This window comes from Mercurialis annua, linkage group LG5 (genome assembly GCF_937616625.2).
Source record: "Mercurialis annua linkage group LG5, ddMerAnnu1.2, whole genome shotgun sequence".
Lineage (NCBI taxonomy): Eukaryota > Viridiplantae > Streptophyta > Magnoliopsida > Malpighiales > Euphorbiaceae > Mercurialis > Mercurialis annua.
Genome location: NC_065574.1, coordinates 12,422,000 through 12,441,327, shown reverse-complemented (window position 1 = coordinate 12,441,327; position 19,328 = coordinate 12,422,000). Strand labels below are relative to the sequence as shown.

The 19,328-nt window shown below is 33.5% G+C and overlaps 2 protein-coding genes and 1 long non-coding RNA gene across 4 annotated transcripts; 2 read left to right on the top strand and 1 right to left on the bottom strand.

The window, feature by feature from the left end:
• Positions 1-6,626: 6,626 nt before the first annotated feature.
• On the bottom strand, positions 6,627-12,781 carry LOC126680034 (histone-lysine N-methyltransferase SUVR4-like). Of its 2 annotated transcripts, none has more exons than XM_050375070.2 (8): positions 12,650-12,781; positions 12,162-12,390; positions 11,066-11,553; positions 10,291-10,950; positions 9,571-9,839; positions 8,275-8,341; positions 8,115-8,165; positions 6,627-7,035 (listed from the first exon to the last, which is right to left on the bottom strand). In XM_050375070.2, the coding sequence occupies exons 1-8, from the start codon at positions 12,671-12,673 to the stop codon at positions 6,946-6,948; spliced, it is 1,878 nt and encodes a 625-aa protein (XP_050231027.1). In that variant the 5' UTR covers positions 12,674-12,781; the 3' UTR covers positions 6,627-6,945. The 2 variants fall into 2 exon arrangements, with proteins under 2 accessions (XP_050231027.1, XP_050231026.1); XM_050375069.2 differs by having other exon boundaries at positions 11,066-11,562; positions 12,650-12,780.
• On the top strand, positions 9,591-10,764 carry LOC126680035 (uncharacterized). Its single transcript, XR_007641031.2, has 2 exons — positions 9,591-9,680; positions 9,800-10,764. It is a non-coding gene; the product is annotated as an uncharacterized LOC126680035 (long non-coding RNA).
• A 3,364-nt stretch (positions 12,782-16,145) lies between the features above and the next one.
• On the top strand, positions 16,146-18,836 carry LOC126679846 (pentatricopeptide repeat-containing protein At4g35130, chloroplastic). The gene has a single exon (XM_050374853.2). The coding sequence runs from the start codon at positions 16,296-16,298 to the stop codon at positions 18,708-18,710; it is 2,415 nt and encodes an 804-aa protein (XP_050230810.1). The 5' UTR covers positions 16,146-16,295; the 3' UTR covers positions 18,711-18,836.
• Positions 18,837-19,328: the final 492 nt, after the last annotated feature.

The window sequence follows — 19,328 nt, the reverse complement described above, 5'->3', positions numbered from 1 at the left end:
GGATGAAGATTCTTTTTCTTTTAGGTGAAGTGTAAAAATGTACAACATGTTGAACAAAGGCTTGAATTAAAGAGTGCATGAATGTTAAATAAAGGCTTGAAGCAAAGCTGACGTGCACCAAAAAGACAAAAACAACATGTGAAAAGAGAGTATGTAATACCCCGTAAAATTAAAGGATTAAATTATTTCACGTAAGGAATAATTTATAGGACCGGGAGAACGTAAATTAAATTTAAGAATAAATTTAATTTATAATATCTCCGGAAATATAAAATAGTTATAGAAGTTAAAATATAAGATTTGGATATTTATATTTTAACTAATGGGAATTAAGAAATGCTTATAAATTAAAATAGGATAATTTATAAGTCCCGTGTGAATATTTTTTGAGTCAATATTCACGAAATATTTTTAGAAAGTTACCCCTAAAATTTTATAGAATTTGGAGATAGAAATTTTATTAAGTGGGTCTAATTTAGCCCTAATAAATCTTTAATGAATTATTAAAGATAAAATATAAGTCTCGTGAGAATAAAAATTACGTTTTTATTCTAATTACGAATTATGGAATTCGTGGTTAAAATTTCATAAAATTTGGAGTTCGTTGTCCGTTTTAGTTACGGACGAGTATTTAAGAATTTGGGTTAAAGTAACGCGTGAATACCTAGGGACTAGTTTAAATTTTAACCAAACTATATATATATAAACATTTCAAATGAAATGTTCAGTAGCAACAGAACCTAAACTTAGGTTATAAAGTTCAGAGAAACGGTGACGACGACGAGCGACGGTAGGTTCGCCGATTTCAATCCGATTTCTCGTTTCTAACTCAAATTTCTTCGGTAATCCATTAATAATCGAAGTTATAACCGTTATTTTGAATTTGGATATATAGAAAATGGATTATATTCGAATATATAACGGTTACCGTATCGAATCAAACGTATACGTAATGATTTTACGTTCCGATAGTGAAAATGGATAGATTGGTGTTTGTATTGGTGTTTAGGATCGAAAAGTGGCGTTTTAGCACGTCGGAAAGCCCGGGAAATCGAGTTTCCCGGGGCTGTGCACAACTGGTGCACGAACGTGCACTTATAGTGCACGAACGTGCACTTATAGTGCACGAACGTGCACCAGCCATGGTGCACGACCGTGTACCAAGTACACGATCGTGTACTAGCCTGGGTGCACGAACGTGCACCCAAAGTGCACGAACGTGTACCAAGCAGCACGACCGTGCACAGGGTTGCATGATCGTGCTGCCATGGCTTGAAGGGGGGAGTGTTTTGGGGCTTTTTGCCCTAACTTTCGACGCAAGTAATCGTCGAACTATAGATGATTTAAATGGACTTAAACCTTAAACCTATACGTTTAAAGGACATTCAATTAATTAAAACATAGAGATGTTTTAATTAGGTCCTCTATTAATTAAAGTGATTAATAGTTAGAGGACTATGAGTTGAGATTAAAAAAATGAGTATAGAATATATATGTTATATGTTTAGTAATGTCAATAGAGAGTCTACTCTTTAGAGTTAGAATTCTTGTTTCAATTGTGTTTAACAATTGTTTTCTAAGTAGATCCGACGAGCAAGCAAGCTACCGGACCAGGAGAGTAGAGGGTGAACGAGAACTGTATTGTGAATAACGGTTTTGTGAGTTCGCATATTTACTTTTGAGTATTAATGCCCAAACATTTATAACTAAAAATGTGTTTGAAATTGCATTGCATAGAGTCGATTTGAAACCAATATATAGATCCACTGGAACGTGCTATCTATTGGGCAACAATAGAACTGTGTGATCACCGGTATTAATAAATCATTGCATTGCATACTAGTTGGGTTCTTTGGCCAGATGCTTGTAAAGCGACCTAAACCTAACAGGTTATTCTGGGGAGCCAGTAATTCAATTTACGGTCCAGCAAACCTTACACAGAGATAAGATGATTGTGATAACATGAGTTCACATTTCATCCTGTGTTAAACAAGAGAGCATGAACTGTGATATTAAGCACAAAACCAAATGGGGTTTCTCTTAGGGTTTCATTTGGATCGGTTATTTGGCTGCACAAAGTGTGTTTACATGCGATTTCTACTTTTATTAATATGCTCGAGTAACTATGTGAATTCACTCATATTTGACCCCCGTTGATTTCCCTTTTCACAGGTAAATGATATTTTGACGTGACAAGACTTCCAATTCTTTCTCTGGAAGTTGTAACTAAATAAAGGTCACTCTAGAGCTGCAGAGTAGTTGTAGCTCCGAACAGTAGTTCAATTGTAAATGCTTAAACTCTGATATGAAACTACTGTCAGTATCATTTTGGGACAAAAGCATGTTTTTATAAAAAGGGCTTTTGCTAGTTGTTATAAGAAACCTGGTTTTGATAAAAGTTTTGTGAATAATTATTTGGCATGCTTAAACCGGTTATCTAATATGATTACTGGTTTTCACCGCTGGCATTATTTTCGGACAGGTTGTGTCAAGATGTGTGTAGTGTACACGTATTACCCTAAGTCCAGTAATGCAATTGTATGGTTTTGATTACACGTTTATCTGAAGGTTTTCAAATACTTACGAAAAGAGATTGAGACTTTTTATGTTTTCAAAACGCGAAATTTTTTTACTGTTTTTCCTAGGCTTGTTACGGGTTTCAGAACAACTATTCTCATTCCCTAGCGCCGGTCTCGACACGAGTTTCTAGGCGGAAATCGGGTCGTGACAGAGTAGGTGAGGCTGACGTGCGCGTGTCAACAGACTGACACATGCTAATGCGCATCAGCAGATAATCAGACTTTTTCTATTATTTTTAATGAAATGAGCTGTCAATTTCTAATTGGTGTAATACAAATGTAAAGTTTCAGCTTTTTCAAGTGCTGATGTAATATTCTATCAAATTTTGCATTGTTATTATATTTTGAATAGTTTTTGAATATTTTTGTCATTTGCTCAATGAAAAAACCACACCATTTACTATCTTTTCAAATTTATTAAAAAAATATTCTAAAGCTTTAAACAAAATATACTCATATTTTACCAAATTAATGCTTTTTACTTTACTTTATTTTACTTTTTACAAAAATTAAAAAACACCTAAAACACCAGAAAAATATTGCCAGAATCCGATAACTGGTCGCCGGAATTTGGACGGAAGGTCTACGGTGCAGTCAACACGTGCTATGCTCAATGGACTGTTGAGTTAGCTTTTATAAATGAGTGTTTTTTTAAGTATTTTTTAGGTGTATTTTAAATTTTATTTTGGTAATTTCTAGGTTTTTCGGTGTTTTTTCGATGTATTTTTGGTGCTTAATTTGTTGTTGTTTTTCGTGTTTTATTGGTGTATTTTTAGGTGTTTTTTTATATATGTTTTTATTTGGTGTATTTTATTTTTCAGTATTTTTGTATATATATTTTTTTCAGTATCTCGAAAAATTTAATTGCTTGCCAACATTTTCATAAATATATTTTTTCGAATAGTTTTAGCCATCTCCAATCCAAATCACCAAATTTTTGTCATCAAATATTGATTAGATGATTTGTCATCAAATTTACTCCAACCCACAATCACCTTTTCCTACACCAAAAAAAAAATTATTTTCATCTATAATATTTTAATCATTTTTTTACTTTAACATTTATACACTTTTATCAATTACATCCCCGAACTTATTTTTGTTACATATTAAACAAATTAATATGTATAGTAATTATTATATGTCATAAAATAAATATTTTTTTTTGTCAATAAACCAAAGAGATTAGATTATATAGAGAACAAATACAACAGCCAACAAAACTTAGAAAGCTACATCCAGCAATCTGAAATCTCTCTATCTAGTCTAGAATGAGTTTTACTAAGAATGGAGAAGCTAATTATCTTAAAGACACCACCAGCATCAGGCCTACTGCCTGAGAAAATTACATTATTTCTTTCTAATCAAATATGATAGACTATAGAACAGAAGGCTATTCTCCTATTTTTATTACTGGGATTTCTGCCACCATACTTTCTAGAGAACCAACTAATTTCTCTACTCCAGATAATGGAATACCTCTTAATAGCACAAGCGTGCAAGACCCTCTTCCAAATTTCACTGGAGAATGCACAATTAAAGAACAGATGGCTAGTAGTTTTCACACAGCAATTGCAGAAGACACAATTTGGGTTGTCCACTGTACCCCATAAAATTACTTGAAAAATATTACATTAATTTATTCAAATTCAGACAACCAAAAGACTAAAATAAACGAATACATAAGTCAATAATCACAATTGCAATGACGACTCCACAAATGCTCTATTAAGGCATTACGAAGTTCGATATGAGCATTTTTACTTTTAGTTTGTCGTTTTTAGGCTATCATTTAACTTATGTAATGTTTTTATGTTATCGCATCATAGAATTATTTATAGGCTAATCCCCTGAAACCCCCCCCCCCCCCCCCCACCTTTCAATCCCCCTTCGTTTGCACCCTCACCTTTCAAAATCCCCGATTTTACCCAAATTACGATATTTCGCTTTCAATTGAACCCTCAAGCATCAAATTGATCTCTTTTCACTGGAAAAATTACATTAGTACTTTATATTTTAACATGTATTCTAAATAGTTCTTAATGTTATATTTAAAATAAAAAAAACACTTCTTTCAAAAATTATAAAACTTAATACTAATTTTGTATTTAATATAAATAATATTATGTTATAGAAAATTATATCCGTAAATACGTCGCCTCGATTCTATGAGATTAACTGACAATGTTCCGATATTTAAATAATTTTTTCGAAACTATTCGACCCGTTAAAGAAATTTACATTCAATAATTTTTTTAAACATAAAATACTTTTTATTTTTTTAAAATTAAAAATTTATAATCTGTTTCGACCCAACCACTACCGTCACCCTACCGCCGCCACCCGGAAAATTTTCCGGTCATCTTCTCTAAATTCACGATGACCTGAAAATTTTCCGGTCAACAGATCCGGTTTGGATTTGTTCATGAAGAACAGATCCATCCTGGATCTGCTCTGATGACTGGAAAGTTTTCCGGTCACCGGAATTTTGGAGAAGATGATTCGGTAGTCGGGTCGGTCATCAAGTTGGGTTAATTTTTTTGTTTGCTTAAATTACAATTAGAGGTATTTTATTATTTTTAAAAATTTAAGAAAGATGACTTTTTTGTTTTAATTATAACTATGAGAACCATTTAAAATATATTAAAATTTGAAGTATTGAAAAAAAAGGTTAATTTGATGCTTAAGGGTGTAACTGAAACTAAAAGGTGGTGATTTTAATATTTGAGGGTGCAATTGAAAACGAAAAGTCGTAATTTGGGTAAAATCGGGGATTTTGAAAGGTGATAGTGCAAACGAAGGGGGGTTGAAAGGTATAATATTATTGTGTTTTCGTCTCATTAAATTATTAATGTAATATTTTTAAATTATTATCTCGTAAAATTATTTATATAATATTTTTATGATAATTTTAATAAATTATGAAAACTTAAATGATTTTAATATTTTAATATTCTCATATGTAAAATCATTCTATAATATTATAAATAAATAATATACATATATATTAAAGTTTCTAATTATAAATGTGTTGAATTAAATAAAAACAAACTACAAATATCAAAATTGTACTTTAATCAAATAATAAAATAATAAATAGTAAATAGCTGACTCCAAATAGGAAGTCACTTATTTTAATGAGAGAGGGAAAACTCTTGTCACCTAATTAATATTAGATGACTCCTTAGGGTCTGTTTGGTTCAAATGAATTTCATAATTTCTATGAAATTCAATTGAATTTTTACAAGATATGTGTTTGGTTCAAATTAACTTTACAATTTTAATTTATATTTATACTCGAAATACAATATTTAATTTATTTCACTTAATTTTGCCAAAAAAAAAATTTTATTTCACTTAATTTAATATTATTTTCATATTTAAAATTCGGAAAATCAAATACAAAAGTTCATTTTTCAAATGATTTTCATGTAAAATTCATTTAGAAATAAAATGAATTGAAATGAATTCTACACTAGAATTGATCCAAACAAGCCCTTAAGAGTTCATTTGTCACCTAATTTAAATTAGGTGACAGGGGCTGGACTGAGAATAGCTCAAAAAATAAAAGAAATACATAGAAATGAGGGCCGTCACAAAACATAATCCATCAAAATCGAAAATCCTTAGTAAATCTATGATGAATTTGTGATGGAATCCTCCGTCACAAATTTATGATGAAATACTATCTCAAACTTATCATAGATTATTAAGATGACTGCACAGTTTGTAACAGTAGTTTCCTTCATAAACCTTGAATTTCATTTTCCATCCAAAAGAATTATGATTTTGATTCTAATCATTACCTAATATCCGCTACATATATTGTTTTAGGACATGTTTCTGATAGATTTTGTCATCACAAATCGGCAGTTCTTTTTGTAGTGATGAAGGTATTTCAGTTCTATAAATTAAAGTCAAATGAAAACAATTGTTTGGAGGTTGCTGTATATATATAGATGAATTATGATAAAGTCAAGAACATAGACATAAACCAATTATTGACATTGCAAAGATGCAATTCATGATAAGTAAACAACTCTCAAATTGAAACAGATTTTTTGGATTTCTAGCTCTAATTAGTAAGCTGTACAGAAGAAGAATATAGAAATTTGTGAACTAATCCGAAGGAATTACTTGGCTTAAACTATTACGATCAAATGAAAGATCAATAGCTAAACCGACTAAACTAACTCCAAAGTGAATACGGAATGTTAATACTTTCCCAGCAATCACATCTCTATAGTATTTACCTTACTTGCTGTGGAACACCAGTGGAATGATACGTTCCTTCTCATGTAAATGTCCGCTAATCCGAAACCGCAAAATCAAAAATCATCTTTAATGGATAGATCAACACATACAGCTATGTCCTGTCACGACAATTTGAGCTTCCACATTTGCATTTGAAGGCTTTGATCGGGTGATACTTATCATCAAATTCAATACCATAATCCTGTAAATGTAATTTAATTCATGAGTTTTAATCCGTATAGCATGGAAACCAAAATGCCCACGATCATTTTGATGATACGTATTTTCGTCAAATTGTTTTCATAAATATGCTCGTTTTATCTTTTCATAAAAATACTTTAGTTTTCACATTTTTTACAAAGATACGCTTTTAGTAGATTATTGGTAAAACAAATTATTGTTGGTAAATGTTTGATAGCTTTAAATATATATATATATGCAATATTTGTAAAGCACCTATAAATATAGAGCCCTGTAAAATTTATTTATTTATTTACTTATTTTGGTACAGGGTCAATGAGGTTTCCTGAACGGGTCTCAACTATGAGACGGCACCTTTAAACCTTCCACATTCAGACTAATACCCACTCGACCCGTGTAGGTCCCTTGCGGGAGGCAAATTCTGGCCCCAAGTTTTACACGGCTGCATACATGAGTACGGTTCGAATCCGCGACCTCACTTAAACTAGAAGAGCGCCTTACCAACTCATCTACGCCTTGGGGTTTAAAATTTATTTTTCTAATTACTAAGGAGTTTAGTTAATCTTTAAAATAAAAAATTTAACATCTATCATTAAAAAAGATTTATATATATATATATTTAAAAAAAATCTAATTTATACTTTTTAATAGACCCATATAAATGTGGGACCCTTTAAAAATTTGAGGCCCTAGGCATAGGCCACTAAGGCCGGGCATGAGTGGAGTCAAAGTAGACTTGATCATGAACATGGGTACCCGTCGGGCAGCTCGGCCTGGTCTCTTTGGGTCAAGCTTCAACAGTTAATTTTACCTCAAGCCCGGCTCGAGCTTGAGCTCACAATAAGTCCGGTTTTTATGTGCAGACCCGGGCTTTCATAATTTTTTAAAATTTCTAATGGTGAGCATAAAAAATCTGGTCCAAACCTAAATAGATATAATGTATTGGCCGGACTTGAACAAAAAATATGTGGTTCGAACAAGACTAGAGCTTGGACTTGCATTGAAAAGTCAAGCATGATTGAGCCCGATTTGAGTCCAACCCATGAACAGGTCTAAGTAAGATATAGAAAAATGATTTACCCATGTCAATTCTTCCATTGGTTCAATGTCTTTAGATGTGAAGAAAGCAAGCTGCATGATAAGTAAAAAAGCAACATAGATTCAATTCCTTTTTTTGTAGGAGAAATTAAAGGAAAGAAAAAACAAAAAGAGATGCTTCAACTTGTCAAAAATCACATACATGATAATAGTGATGATCTGGTGTTTCTACTTCCACAGGAATCTCAACCAAGTTAGGATCATGACATCTGATGATAAACAAAATATGGAATTAGATATAAAACCTGAAATCAACATGGAATTCATAAAAGAAAAAAAAAAAACAGCAATGCTGTAACATAATATGATTTCTGTAAAAAAAAATATTAAATTTGGTAGGTCGTTAAAGTATAGGGGCACCTAATACTTCATGTTTAGACCTGATCATGGGCCAGGTACCCGCCCGGCCCGTCCTCCTTGATTCGGGCTTTGGACATTCAATTTTTGCCTCAAGTTCGGCCCAAGCCCGCAATAAGCCCATTTTTTATGGACAGGCTCGGGCTTCAATAGTTGCGTAATTTCTCTTATAGGCCCGTATAAGCCCAGCCCGAGCCGGTATAAATTTAATGCCCGGCTTGTTGGATAGTAAATATTAGGCTCGAACCAGGCTTGGAGCGGGCTCAGGCTTGCATCAAAAATAGTCAAGCTCAGCTTGGGCCGGCCCACGAACATGTATTACACATACTATAACATGAACAGGTAACCTTTTATAATTGAAGACCATAATGAGTTTGGTATTTTATTTACGGTCTTGTACTTTCATAATTATTTAAATTTAAAGCATTTTTGAAAAAGCCCGACACAAGCCTGTACAAATTTACGGGCCAGATTTGAGTAATAAATATACACCCCAAACTGAATCCGATAGAGCTTGGGCTTGTATTTAAAAATATAAAGCCCGATAGCATGCCCAACCCCAGGTCTAGTTTGTATCAAAATTACATGACACTGATATTTCATAATTTCATCTAGTCATAGTTTGAAGGATTTAATCATGGAACTTATTTGTCAAAGTAGAATACATATTAAGAGGCAGATACTGAGCCCCAATGTACAAAGCTAGGGAATTAAATTTCTTGATTTCAAACCATAAAAGTTCAACTCTAACTAGTAAGTGTTCATTTTCAGTTTATAGTGCTCATACAGTTCTTACACTATTAGCTTTTATTTCACTTGGTCCTTAACAAATAGTTTTCATTTAAGTAGTCTCTTAACTATTTACACTTGTTGTCCTTCTGTGGATGGACTTATAATTAACTAGAGCGTTTGATGCTAAAAGTACCACATGTGTACAAAATAAATAGCTAATGAACTACTTAAATGCAAAATATTTATCAAGGATCAAGTAAAACAAAAGCTAAAAGTACAAGGACTCTAGAATGAATTTAGCCAAAAAAAGGAGGGAGAGAACTGAGAAGGTAGGAAATCATGAAAGAACCTGTGGTTGACAAATCTGCCAACATTTCCAAACTCAGTTGCATCCAAACAAAGAGCTTCTTCATCTTTTAGCATCCTCTCAGAGCCCCAATCTGCATCTAGAAGTACTGGGTATGTATGTTTCTCTTGCTTAAGAGCCCTCTCTGTGTTTCTATCATAAAGTTCTTGATTTGTCACAATTTCTCCTATGTATTCACATATAAAAGTGCCTTTTTTCAATGCATTTACAGAACGAACACCCCACCCTTTGCCTTCACCTGCTGCATATACCTACACCATTTTCACAAAAACACAAGAAAGTTAGTGGCTTCCTATGTTACATATAAACAAAAAACTCAGAAATGGAGACGCTGAAATCGGAAATGGCGAAACAATGTTTTCTTTCAAGAATATGCTTTAGATGTGTTTCCGGAAAATGAAAAAGAAATGCTGAAAACGTAGGACTCGATAAGTTTCGGTGCAAGTATGTAGCACGGACACTTCATTCATCCATTTTATTCTGTTTTGGAAACGTATTGTACACTTGATGTTTGGAACACGAAACTTCATTATTACATAAAAAGTCTTAAAATAACACCATTTCGCCGTAGCTGTGTCCAAGTGTATTGTCTCCCCTGGCTATAAAAATGCACTGATCTAGAAACAAACAACTCTTTCCGGAAGATCAGATTTTCAACAGTATAAGTTATAAAATCACAAATGACAGAGAATTTACTCTAACCTGCAAAGCCACTTGTATGCCCTTTTGAACAACACGGTTTCTGCACTTCTTACTGCACCCACATTTACTCCAGCACTCCTTTACAAATCTCCTGCTTAAATGACCTTTACATGGTTTTATTCTCCTGCTCTTTTTACTGTAAAGGTCATTTTGTAGCGGACAGATTTCACAGAAATAGAAGTATTTTCTTTCAGGTTCGCGACTCATTGCTATACATTCATCCAAGAATTCTTCCTTCAGTAATCCTTCCTGTGTGTAAGCAAATTCACCGCGAGTTTCTCCAGCACATGCGCAGGGCAAAGCTGAGGACAGGCAATCTCCAATACATTGTCCACAGAAATTATCTTCCGATATACGAGCAAGTGAAAAATCAATATGAGCATCCTTATGAACCATGTTATTTTTTATGTACAGAAAGTTTGGCAACTCTAGAGCACCATATTCATTCACCAAGGGAATCCGCATTTTTTCTAATCCTCGAGCTATATCTTGAATGTAAATCGGGTGTTTCTTTCCAACAACAGCCTTTATACTGTGCAAGTTTATAGATTGTCGGTTTTTCAACGCTTCCACCTTAACCACTTTCTTACTTTCACCATTAGCAGGGTCAGAAGTTGATGAGGACGTTGAACTATCCATGTGGCTGAGAGCCCTCAAACCCTTAGAACAAAACAAAGGCAAAGTGAATTAAGAACATGGAAAAAAAACAAGTTAACGCTATTAATAATGATTACTCGAGCCATCAAGATGCAAAAAGCCTGAAACTGCTAACTACCTGAACAATGTTCGGGTGACAGGCTATTCCATTTGAGTGGTTATGTTTTGTTGAATGTTTCCCTTGATCGTTATCACCTTTCGCACCAACTTTACAACCCGGTTTCTTTGTTGAATCAAAATTTCGGCGTAGAGACCCATTTCTGGAATTAACTTCAGACTCCAAGAAGCAGTCGCAGACTCTTTCCATCATCTTCAACAAGGAGAAACCAGGATCCTGAATTCTATACATTCTGCGGTATTCATCTTCCACCACTCTTAGAACTGTATTGATATTTTGCTTTTGGAAAAAACGGTTTCTGTAAGAACTACGACTCAGAGAAATCTTCACCTCTTTATTGGAAGATGAAGCAATATCAAACTGGGACGAACTGGGAATATCATCAGTTGTGTCGTCTAAATCTAAATGGCCATTTTCTTGAAAATCGGAGTTATCTGCTTTACCATCAGAACAGTTTTCTTCAGAAGAATTATATTCAGGAGAGAAACCTGCAGAAGCTAATGCAAAGATAGGATAGAGCAGATTAGCAAGCAGGACATTGATTCCTTCACACACATAACAAAAGAATAATAATTCACATGTGTACTATGTAAAAGCCAGTCAAATTTTGAATGCAGAAAACTGTTCTAAATGTCAGTCACTCACTCAGTCTAGTACGAGCATTCAAGCCATTACTGAAAGCAACCTTTGACTCTATCAGAATTGACCATTACCTAAAACAATTTCCTTGATCTAACTTCCAACTGAGAGAAATTCACAAACATGGCAATATCATATTCATAAATAGCCCTGTATGTTTTCTAAACATTAAAGGTTATTAGCAATGTTCTAGTTTCTCCGGCATGACTCGAAGGCAGACCTGACAATTTTAGACGCGACACAATTAAATAATATGAAACAACACAAAGTTAAGCATGTTTGAATTTGACAAAAACAGGCATGTGTCATCGGCACGACTAATCTGTACCTATTTAAACATGATTAAACGCTTTTAATTAAATGTTAATGTTAGCTATGAAAAAAGGTAAATATTCTTAGCTGCAGAGTTATCATAAGCAAAGAATACACAGATTAATCTACCGAAACAAAAACATACCATGAGGATCATAAACCGAAAGAGGTTCGACATAACTCGGAAACTGTTGAGGCAATGGTTCAGTATAACCATTCTGTAGATGGATACAATCATCAATACTAATTTGATCACCTCCATACTCAAAATCAAACCTTGTTGTTCCACTAGTAGCTTGATTTTTTCCTGTTGCAATTCTTTTAACAGGCAATTTATTGGCTGTGCCATCATCACACCAGTCTCTGAACCGGCACTGCAATTAAAATTACACCATTATTCAAAATCAATGTCCAAACAGCCATCACTGAATAATCTAAATTTCAAATAATACACTGAATTTAATAAATTTTTTTATTTTTTTTTTAAAATAATAAAAAATTAAAGGTTATTAGTGACGAGGATTGTGACATTGTTTTGATTTTCGAGCCACGACCCATTATCATGAAATCAAAGAGATGAAACTAAAATAAAAAAATTAAGATTATACAGTGTAGAGTGAGTAAAAATTGGACCTTGGATGATGAATTTTCGTTCATTATATTATGAAATTAAGAGGGTGGTAATTTTGTTGAAGAAAAATCAATATTTTATTGATTTGTTTTGTCTGCCAATCCGTACTGGGTAATTTTATTGGGTTCAGAGATCAAACTGAAAAGGAAAGGTTTAGTGAAGGACTGAAACAACTTCAAACCAAATTATTATGTATAATGCTTGATCCTAAAGAAAAGGCCTAATTACTTAAAAACCACCTACGTTGAATTTTTTTTATATTTATATTCAGATTTAAAAAAAATCATTTATATTCTAATTTGGGTTTTATGTTTCACCTCTACCCTATAAAAATACAATTGATGATATAATTAATTTAAAAATAAAATTATTAAAGCAAATAAATAAATCATATATTTTTTTATTTTGAAAAGAATACAATGAGATTTTTAACTTAAAAAATGAGTGAAGGTTCAATTTACCCCCTGAACTTGGCACGAAGTATCAAATAAGCCCAACCTCGCAAAACCGGATCAAATCACCCCACAACTATGCAAAACCGGATCGGTTTCACCCTTTTGATCAAAAAAGAGAGTGGAATAACTTAATCTTAAAAATTAATCCTAATTAACCCTATTTAACTATAATTAATTTTAATTAAAACACTAATTAATCCTATATAATTAACACAAAATTGAGGGTTCTTTTTTACCTTTTTTCCTAATCTTCTTCTTCTTCCACTACAACCTCCGGCTATCCCATCACCGTCGACCAAAAACTCCGGCTACCCCCCACCGCCGACCGAAAATTCCGGCTACCCACCACCGCCGATTACCCAGACCCAGCGGGTCTGTTCCATTGTGAAGAACAGACCCGCTGGGTCTGCGTGAAGAACAGACCCAGCGGGTCTGTTCTTCATCGTGAAGAACAGATCCTACCGGATCTGTTCTTCACAAATGGAGAACAGATCCGGTGGGGATCTGTTCTTCAGGCGCGAAGAACAGATCCCACCGGATCTGTTCTTCATCGTTGCAAAGAACAGATCCGGTGGGATCTGTTCTTCGCGTGAAGAACAGATCCACACCGGATCTGTTCTTCGCGTGAAGAACAGATCCACACCGGATCTGTTCTTCGCGACTATGAAGAACAGATTTCGCACCTGAAGAACAGATCCCCCCGGATCTGTTTTCCATCGATTCCGGCAGTCAGACTGCCGGAATTTTTTTCTTATTGCCGGAATTTTTTTTCCGGTTGGTGAGTTGGTTGGGTTAATGGGTTTGGGTTAATGAGTTTAGGTTAAATGATATAGAATGGTTAAAGTTAAAAATGGGTCCCTGTTTTTTTAGTTAAAAATTAATATGAATTTAAACTTATGAAATTATAAAAAATTAATACGTTTTTAAAATTAATTAATATCAATTTTGTAAATAATATAAATATTAAGGATTATTTTAAGCTTTTAACCATCCAAAACCACCTAAAACCGGAGAGTGTATTCACTCTCTAAGGTGAGAGTGGGGAAGGGGGTGTTTGATCCGTTTTTGCATAGTTGTGGGGTGATTTGATCCACTTTTACGAGGTTGGGCTTATTTGATCTTTCGTGTCAAGTTGAGGGGGTAAATTGAACCTTCACTCCTTAAAAAATATTCAAATAAGTTTTAATCATTGATTATTTTTCAAAAATTTATAAAATATTTAATAAATAAATAAAATTTCTTTCGAACGGCCACCAAAAAACTGCCGCTGAAAAGGAGCTGTGGCTGCTCCGTTCCAAAATCGGAGAAGGAAGCTATTCCTTCTCTAAAAAGGAGTAGGAGCACCTCTTCCTCCTCCAAATTTTGGAGGAGCAGGAGCACCTCTTCCTCCTAAGGAGGAGGAGCTTTGCTCCTTTTCCATATTTGGAGATGACCTTACTCCTTCTCCATATCTGGAGATGAGCTTGCTCCTTTTTCGGCCTGATTCTGTTTTAAATTTTTTATAAAAAATTAATTTTTAAAAATAAATAGAAGTTTAAATAAAAAAAATCATTTCTTATTGAAGAAAAAGACATTTTTGTACTATTAACAACATAAAAATCTAACTAGAATATAAGTTAAAAATGAAGGATTGTATTTGATACCGACCTGCGAACGGCCGAACTCCAGGCATCGCCTAGATAATACTAAGCTCGCCCATTATGCCTCGAATAGACTTCTCCAATCTAGCTATAAGCAGACCTCGCCAACTTTGTTCTCTCCACATCCCACTACCCGAAATAATCGGGGAACGTGCCCTGAGCACTACCAGAAATCGTGGGATAAACCCACGATTTGCTAGCAGACAATCGCCATGAATTCATTATAAATAGAGGCCCTGGAATGCTTGAGGAGGTACAAAACAAATCAGACTCAAATACTTATACACTCATTTACCTACCTAAAAATCTTACTGACTTAAGCATCGGAGTGACTTTCAGGCAAACCCAGCCTGAGGTCCTTTGAACTTACGTTTGTTATTTGTGCAGGAAAACAATACAGGCGACCTTTTAAGTTTGACATGTATCAGTATTGAATTTATTTTTCAAATAAAAAGAGGTTAATTTAACACATTAGGTAGAGATGAAACATAAAAACCCAAATTAGGGTACAAATGAATTTTTCCATAGGTTAGGATATAAATGTGAAAAAAATTCAACGTTGATGGTTTTTAAGTAATTAGACTTGAAGAAAACGCAATCTTTTTACTTTTCTGTTTTTGATTTTTTTATGGGCCTGGAGTTTGATCATAAATTAAAGATCCAATGAACTTTTATTACTAATGATTTTTGGAATTTTTTTTAAAATACCTCATTTTTAAATTTTTTTTATGAAAATACCCTTTTGTAATAGTTTATTAATATTAATAATTTGTTGAAAAATTAAAGATAAAGTGAGAATTTTTATAAAAATTTCAAAAAATAGATATAGAAAGTAATCTTTTAACCTAAATGATAAAAAGTAAGGTCCAAATTCGTTAGAGTTTTGGGTTCTACTCTTGGTAGAAGCAAGCTTGAATTTGAAGATTGAAATATAAGCATTAGTTGACATCATTTTGTCAAAATGACGAAATTTATATGCGATGTACAAAAACATAAACCATGTGATACTTGTAAATTCCACATTGCAATATAAGTATTTAGTATTTTGTAAATATTATATCTTTGATAAAAAAAATAAACTCTTAATTGTTTAAATTTTGAGCAACTTTTTCACTCGTTGCTTTATTATCTAAGGATAAAATTTTAAATTTTAAAGCAAATTAATTATATTTTATTTTAAAATATTATAGTTTTATTGTTTATAGTACGGGTTTGATCCCGATTGGATCTGGTTGAACCTTAAACTCTTAATTCTTAATTGTTACTGGTTGAGTCACCGGATCGATTTTGACAACATTGATAAAAAAAATAGATCTTTTTGATAATCTATGTACAAATTGATGAATGCACACAAATAGAGCCATAAAATAACATATTTAATTCTATGGAATGTCTACTTTTTTATTGACAAAACAGAAAATAACAGAAAAAAAGTACTCCCTCTCCCAATTTAATATCTTATCCACTATAACTGAATTAACCGTTTTTTGCTCTTCGTCCCCGCCAAAATCAAAACCCATGATTCTTTAATCAATACTAAAGCAATTCATAGAATGGCTGTAACCCTTGTTTACAGCCACTTCTCCAACTGCTACGCACCCGAACCACCACGAACGCCTTCATTTAGTGACGGTTTACTCAATTCAACAAGAACAGCAAAATCCACCCACGAGCATAAACCTCAACAATCAAGAACTGCTTTAAAATCATCTATAATGAGGCCTAATAATATTAATAGTCTCAATCTCACACGGGAGCTTACGGGTTTTGTTACTTCCGGCTCTATGGATAATGCACTCTATCTGTTTGATAAAATGTGCCACTCGGATACTTATGTATGGAACCTTATTATTCGAGGGTTTTGTGATAACGGGTTGTTTCAAGAAGCTGTTGATTTTTATTATAAAATGGTGTTTGAAGGGGTTAGTACTGATAAGTTTACTTTTCCTTTCGTGATTAAAGCGTGTGGGCGGTTGTTTTGGTTGACTGAAGGGCAAAAGGTTCACGCTAAGCTGATTAAGATCGGTTTGGAGTTGGATATTTATGTTTGTAATTGTCTTGTTGATATGTATTTTAAATTTGGATTGATTGAGATAGCGGAGAAGGTGTTCGATGAAATGCCTATCAGGGACTTAGTTTCTTGGAATTCTATGGTTAGTGGGTATCTATTGGTTGGTGATCCAGTGAAGGCGTTGACGTGTTTTAGAGAAATGTTGAAGTTTGGAATTAAACCGGATAGGTTTAGTGTAATTAGTGCACTCGGTGCTTGTTCGAGTGATGGTTGTTTGCGTGGTGGGAAGGAAATCCACTGCCAATTGATTAGAAGTGGCGTTGATTTGGACATTAAAGTGCAGACATCACTTATTGATATGTATGCTAAGTGCTGTGTGGTGAATTATGCAGAGAGGGTGTTTTATAGAATTGCTTGTAGAAACATTGTGGCGTGGAATGCTATGATTGGTGGGTATGCTCTAAATGCTCGTTTTCACGAGTCATTTGCTTGTTTAAAAAAGTTGCAAGAGGATGATAACTTGATTCCGGATGCTGTAACAATGATAAATCTGCTTCTGACTTGTTCACATTCGGGGGCTTTATTAGAAGGTAAATGTATTCATGGTTATGCTATTAGGAAATTGTTTCTTCCCCATTTAGTATTGGAAACTGCTCTTGTTGACATGTATGGAAAATGCGCGGAATTGGAATTAGCAAAACGCATGTTTTGTAGCATAAATGACAAGAATTTGGTGTCGTGGAACACGATGATTGCTGCTTATGTACAGAACGGGTGGCATAGGGAAGCTTTGGAGTTGTTCAATTGTCTTAGGAAGGAGACGCTCAAACTAGATGCTGTAACAATTGCAAGCATTTTACCTGCTTTTGCGGAATTAGGTTCCATGAGTGAGTGCAAACTGATACATTGTTACATCATAAAAGTAGATCTCAGTTCGAATATTATCGTCTCAAATGCAATCATTTACATGTATGCGAGATGTGGGGATCTTAAGACTGCCAGACAATTGTTTGATGGAATCTTGTATAAGAATCTAGTTTCTTGGAACACAATGATAATGGCGTATGGAATTCATGGATTCGGAACAACATCCATTCAGTTGTTTATGGAAATGAGAGAAAATGGCATCAAACCCAACGAAAGCACTTTCGTTTCCCTGTTATCATCATGCAGCATCTGTGGTCTGATTAATGAAGGGTGGGAGTTCTTCAAATCTATGAAAATTGACTACAAAATTGAACCTGCAATAGAGCATTACGGTTGTATGCTAGATCTTCTTGGTCGCGTGGGAAATCTAGACGCAGCGATGAAGTTCATCGACGAGATGCCTTTGGTCCCAACCGCCAGAATATGGGGTTCTTTACTAACCGCAAGTAGGAACAATAATAACATAGCCTTAGCTGAACTTGCAGCTAAGGAAATATTGTCCTTGGAACATGATAATACCGGCTGCTATGTCTTGCTTTCAAACATGTATGCAGAAGCCGGAAGATGGAAAGACGTAGAAAAGATTAAATTTCTTATGAATGAAAAAGGCGTAACGAAGACGATTAGTTGCTCTATGGTTGAGACAAATGGTAAAATTCAAAGGTTCATCAATCAAGACAAGTCTCACTGCAAAATAAACATGATTTATAATGTGCTGGATATTATCATGAATAAGATTGGAGAAGATGCTTATGTCCATTCTGTAAGCAAGTTCATTCCGGCAGATTTGATCAGAAAAAGAAGAAATTTGCCGGTAAATCACAGCGTAAGACTCGCTATCTGCTTCGGGTTAATATCGACAGAAGTTGGAAAACCTGTAAGCATTAGAAAGAACACTAGAATATGTGAGGATTGTCACAGGATTGCAAAGAAAATATCATTAGTCTCTAAAAGAGAAATTATAGTAAGAGATTCAAAAATATTTCACCATTTTCAGGATGGGAGATGCTCATGTGCTGATTATTGGTGAATTTAGTAGTTTCGGTTGCTCTATAAAAAGGTGTTTTATACAAGCATGGTGAATCAAAGCCTATTTGTGTATATATACCTCTTAATTGCTGTAAATTGCATAATATCAATTAAAATTCACTGGAAATTCTAATTTTGGCAATTTAAAAACAAATTATTAATTTTTTCAACTTACAATACCAATTAATTTTTCAAAAAATAAAAATATTGATGTGAACTATTCCGGCGTCCATGTCAGCATTTTGTAATAAAAAAATTTTTGGTGTTTAAATTGTTAAAATAAAAAATTGATGTTAAAACACATTAAAATTTATATATTTTAACAATTACCCCTAAAATTTATAGCATTTACACTTAAATTATTTATCAGATTTGTTAGATTCCATCTAAAAACCAATTGGTTTAAGATGAGATCTAACATGAAAATTTATTCATATTTGTTATTAAAAAACACAATAACTACTTCTAACGGTTAACGTAATTATACTACAAAATAATAACACTAGATATACCAATTTGTCTAGAATTTGTAAGACAAATAACATTCGTACATATTAATTACTTAATCATAACCTATTATCTCCATAATTTACATTCAACTACTAATAACATATTTTAT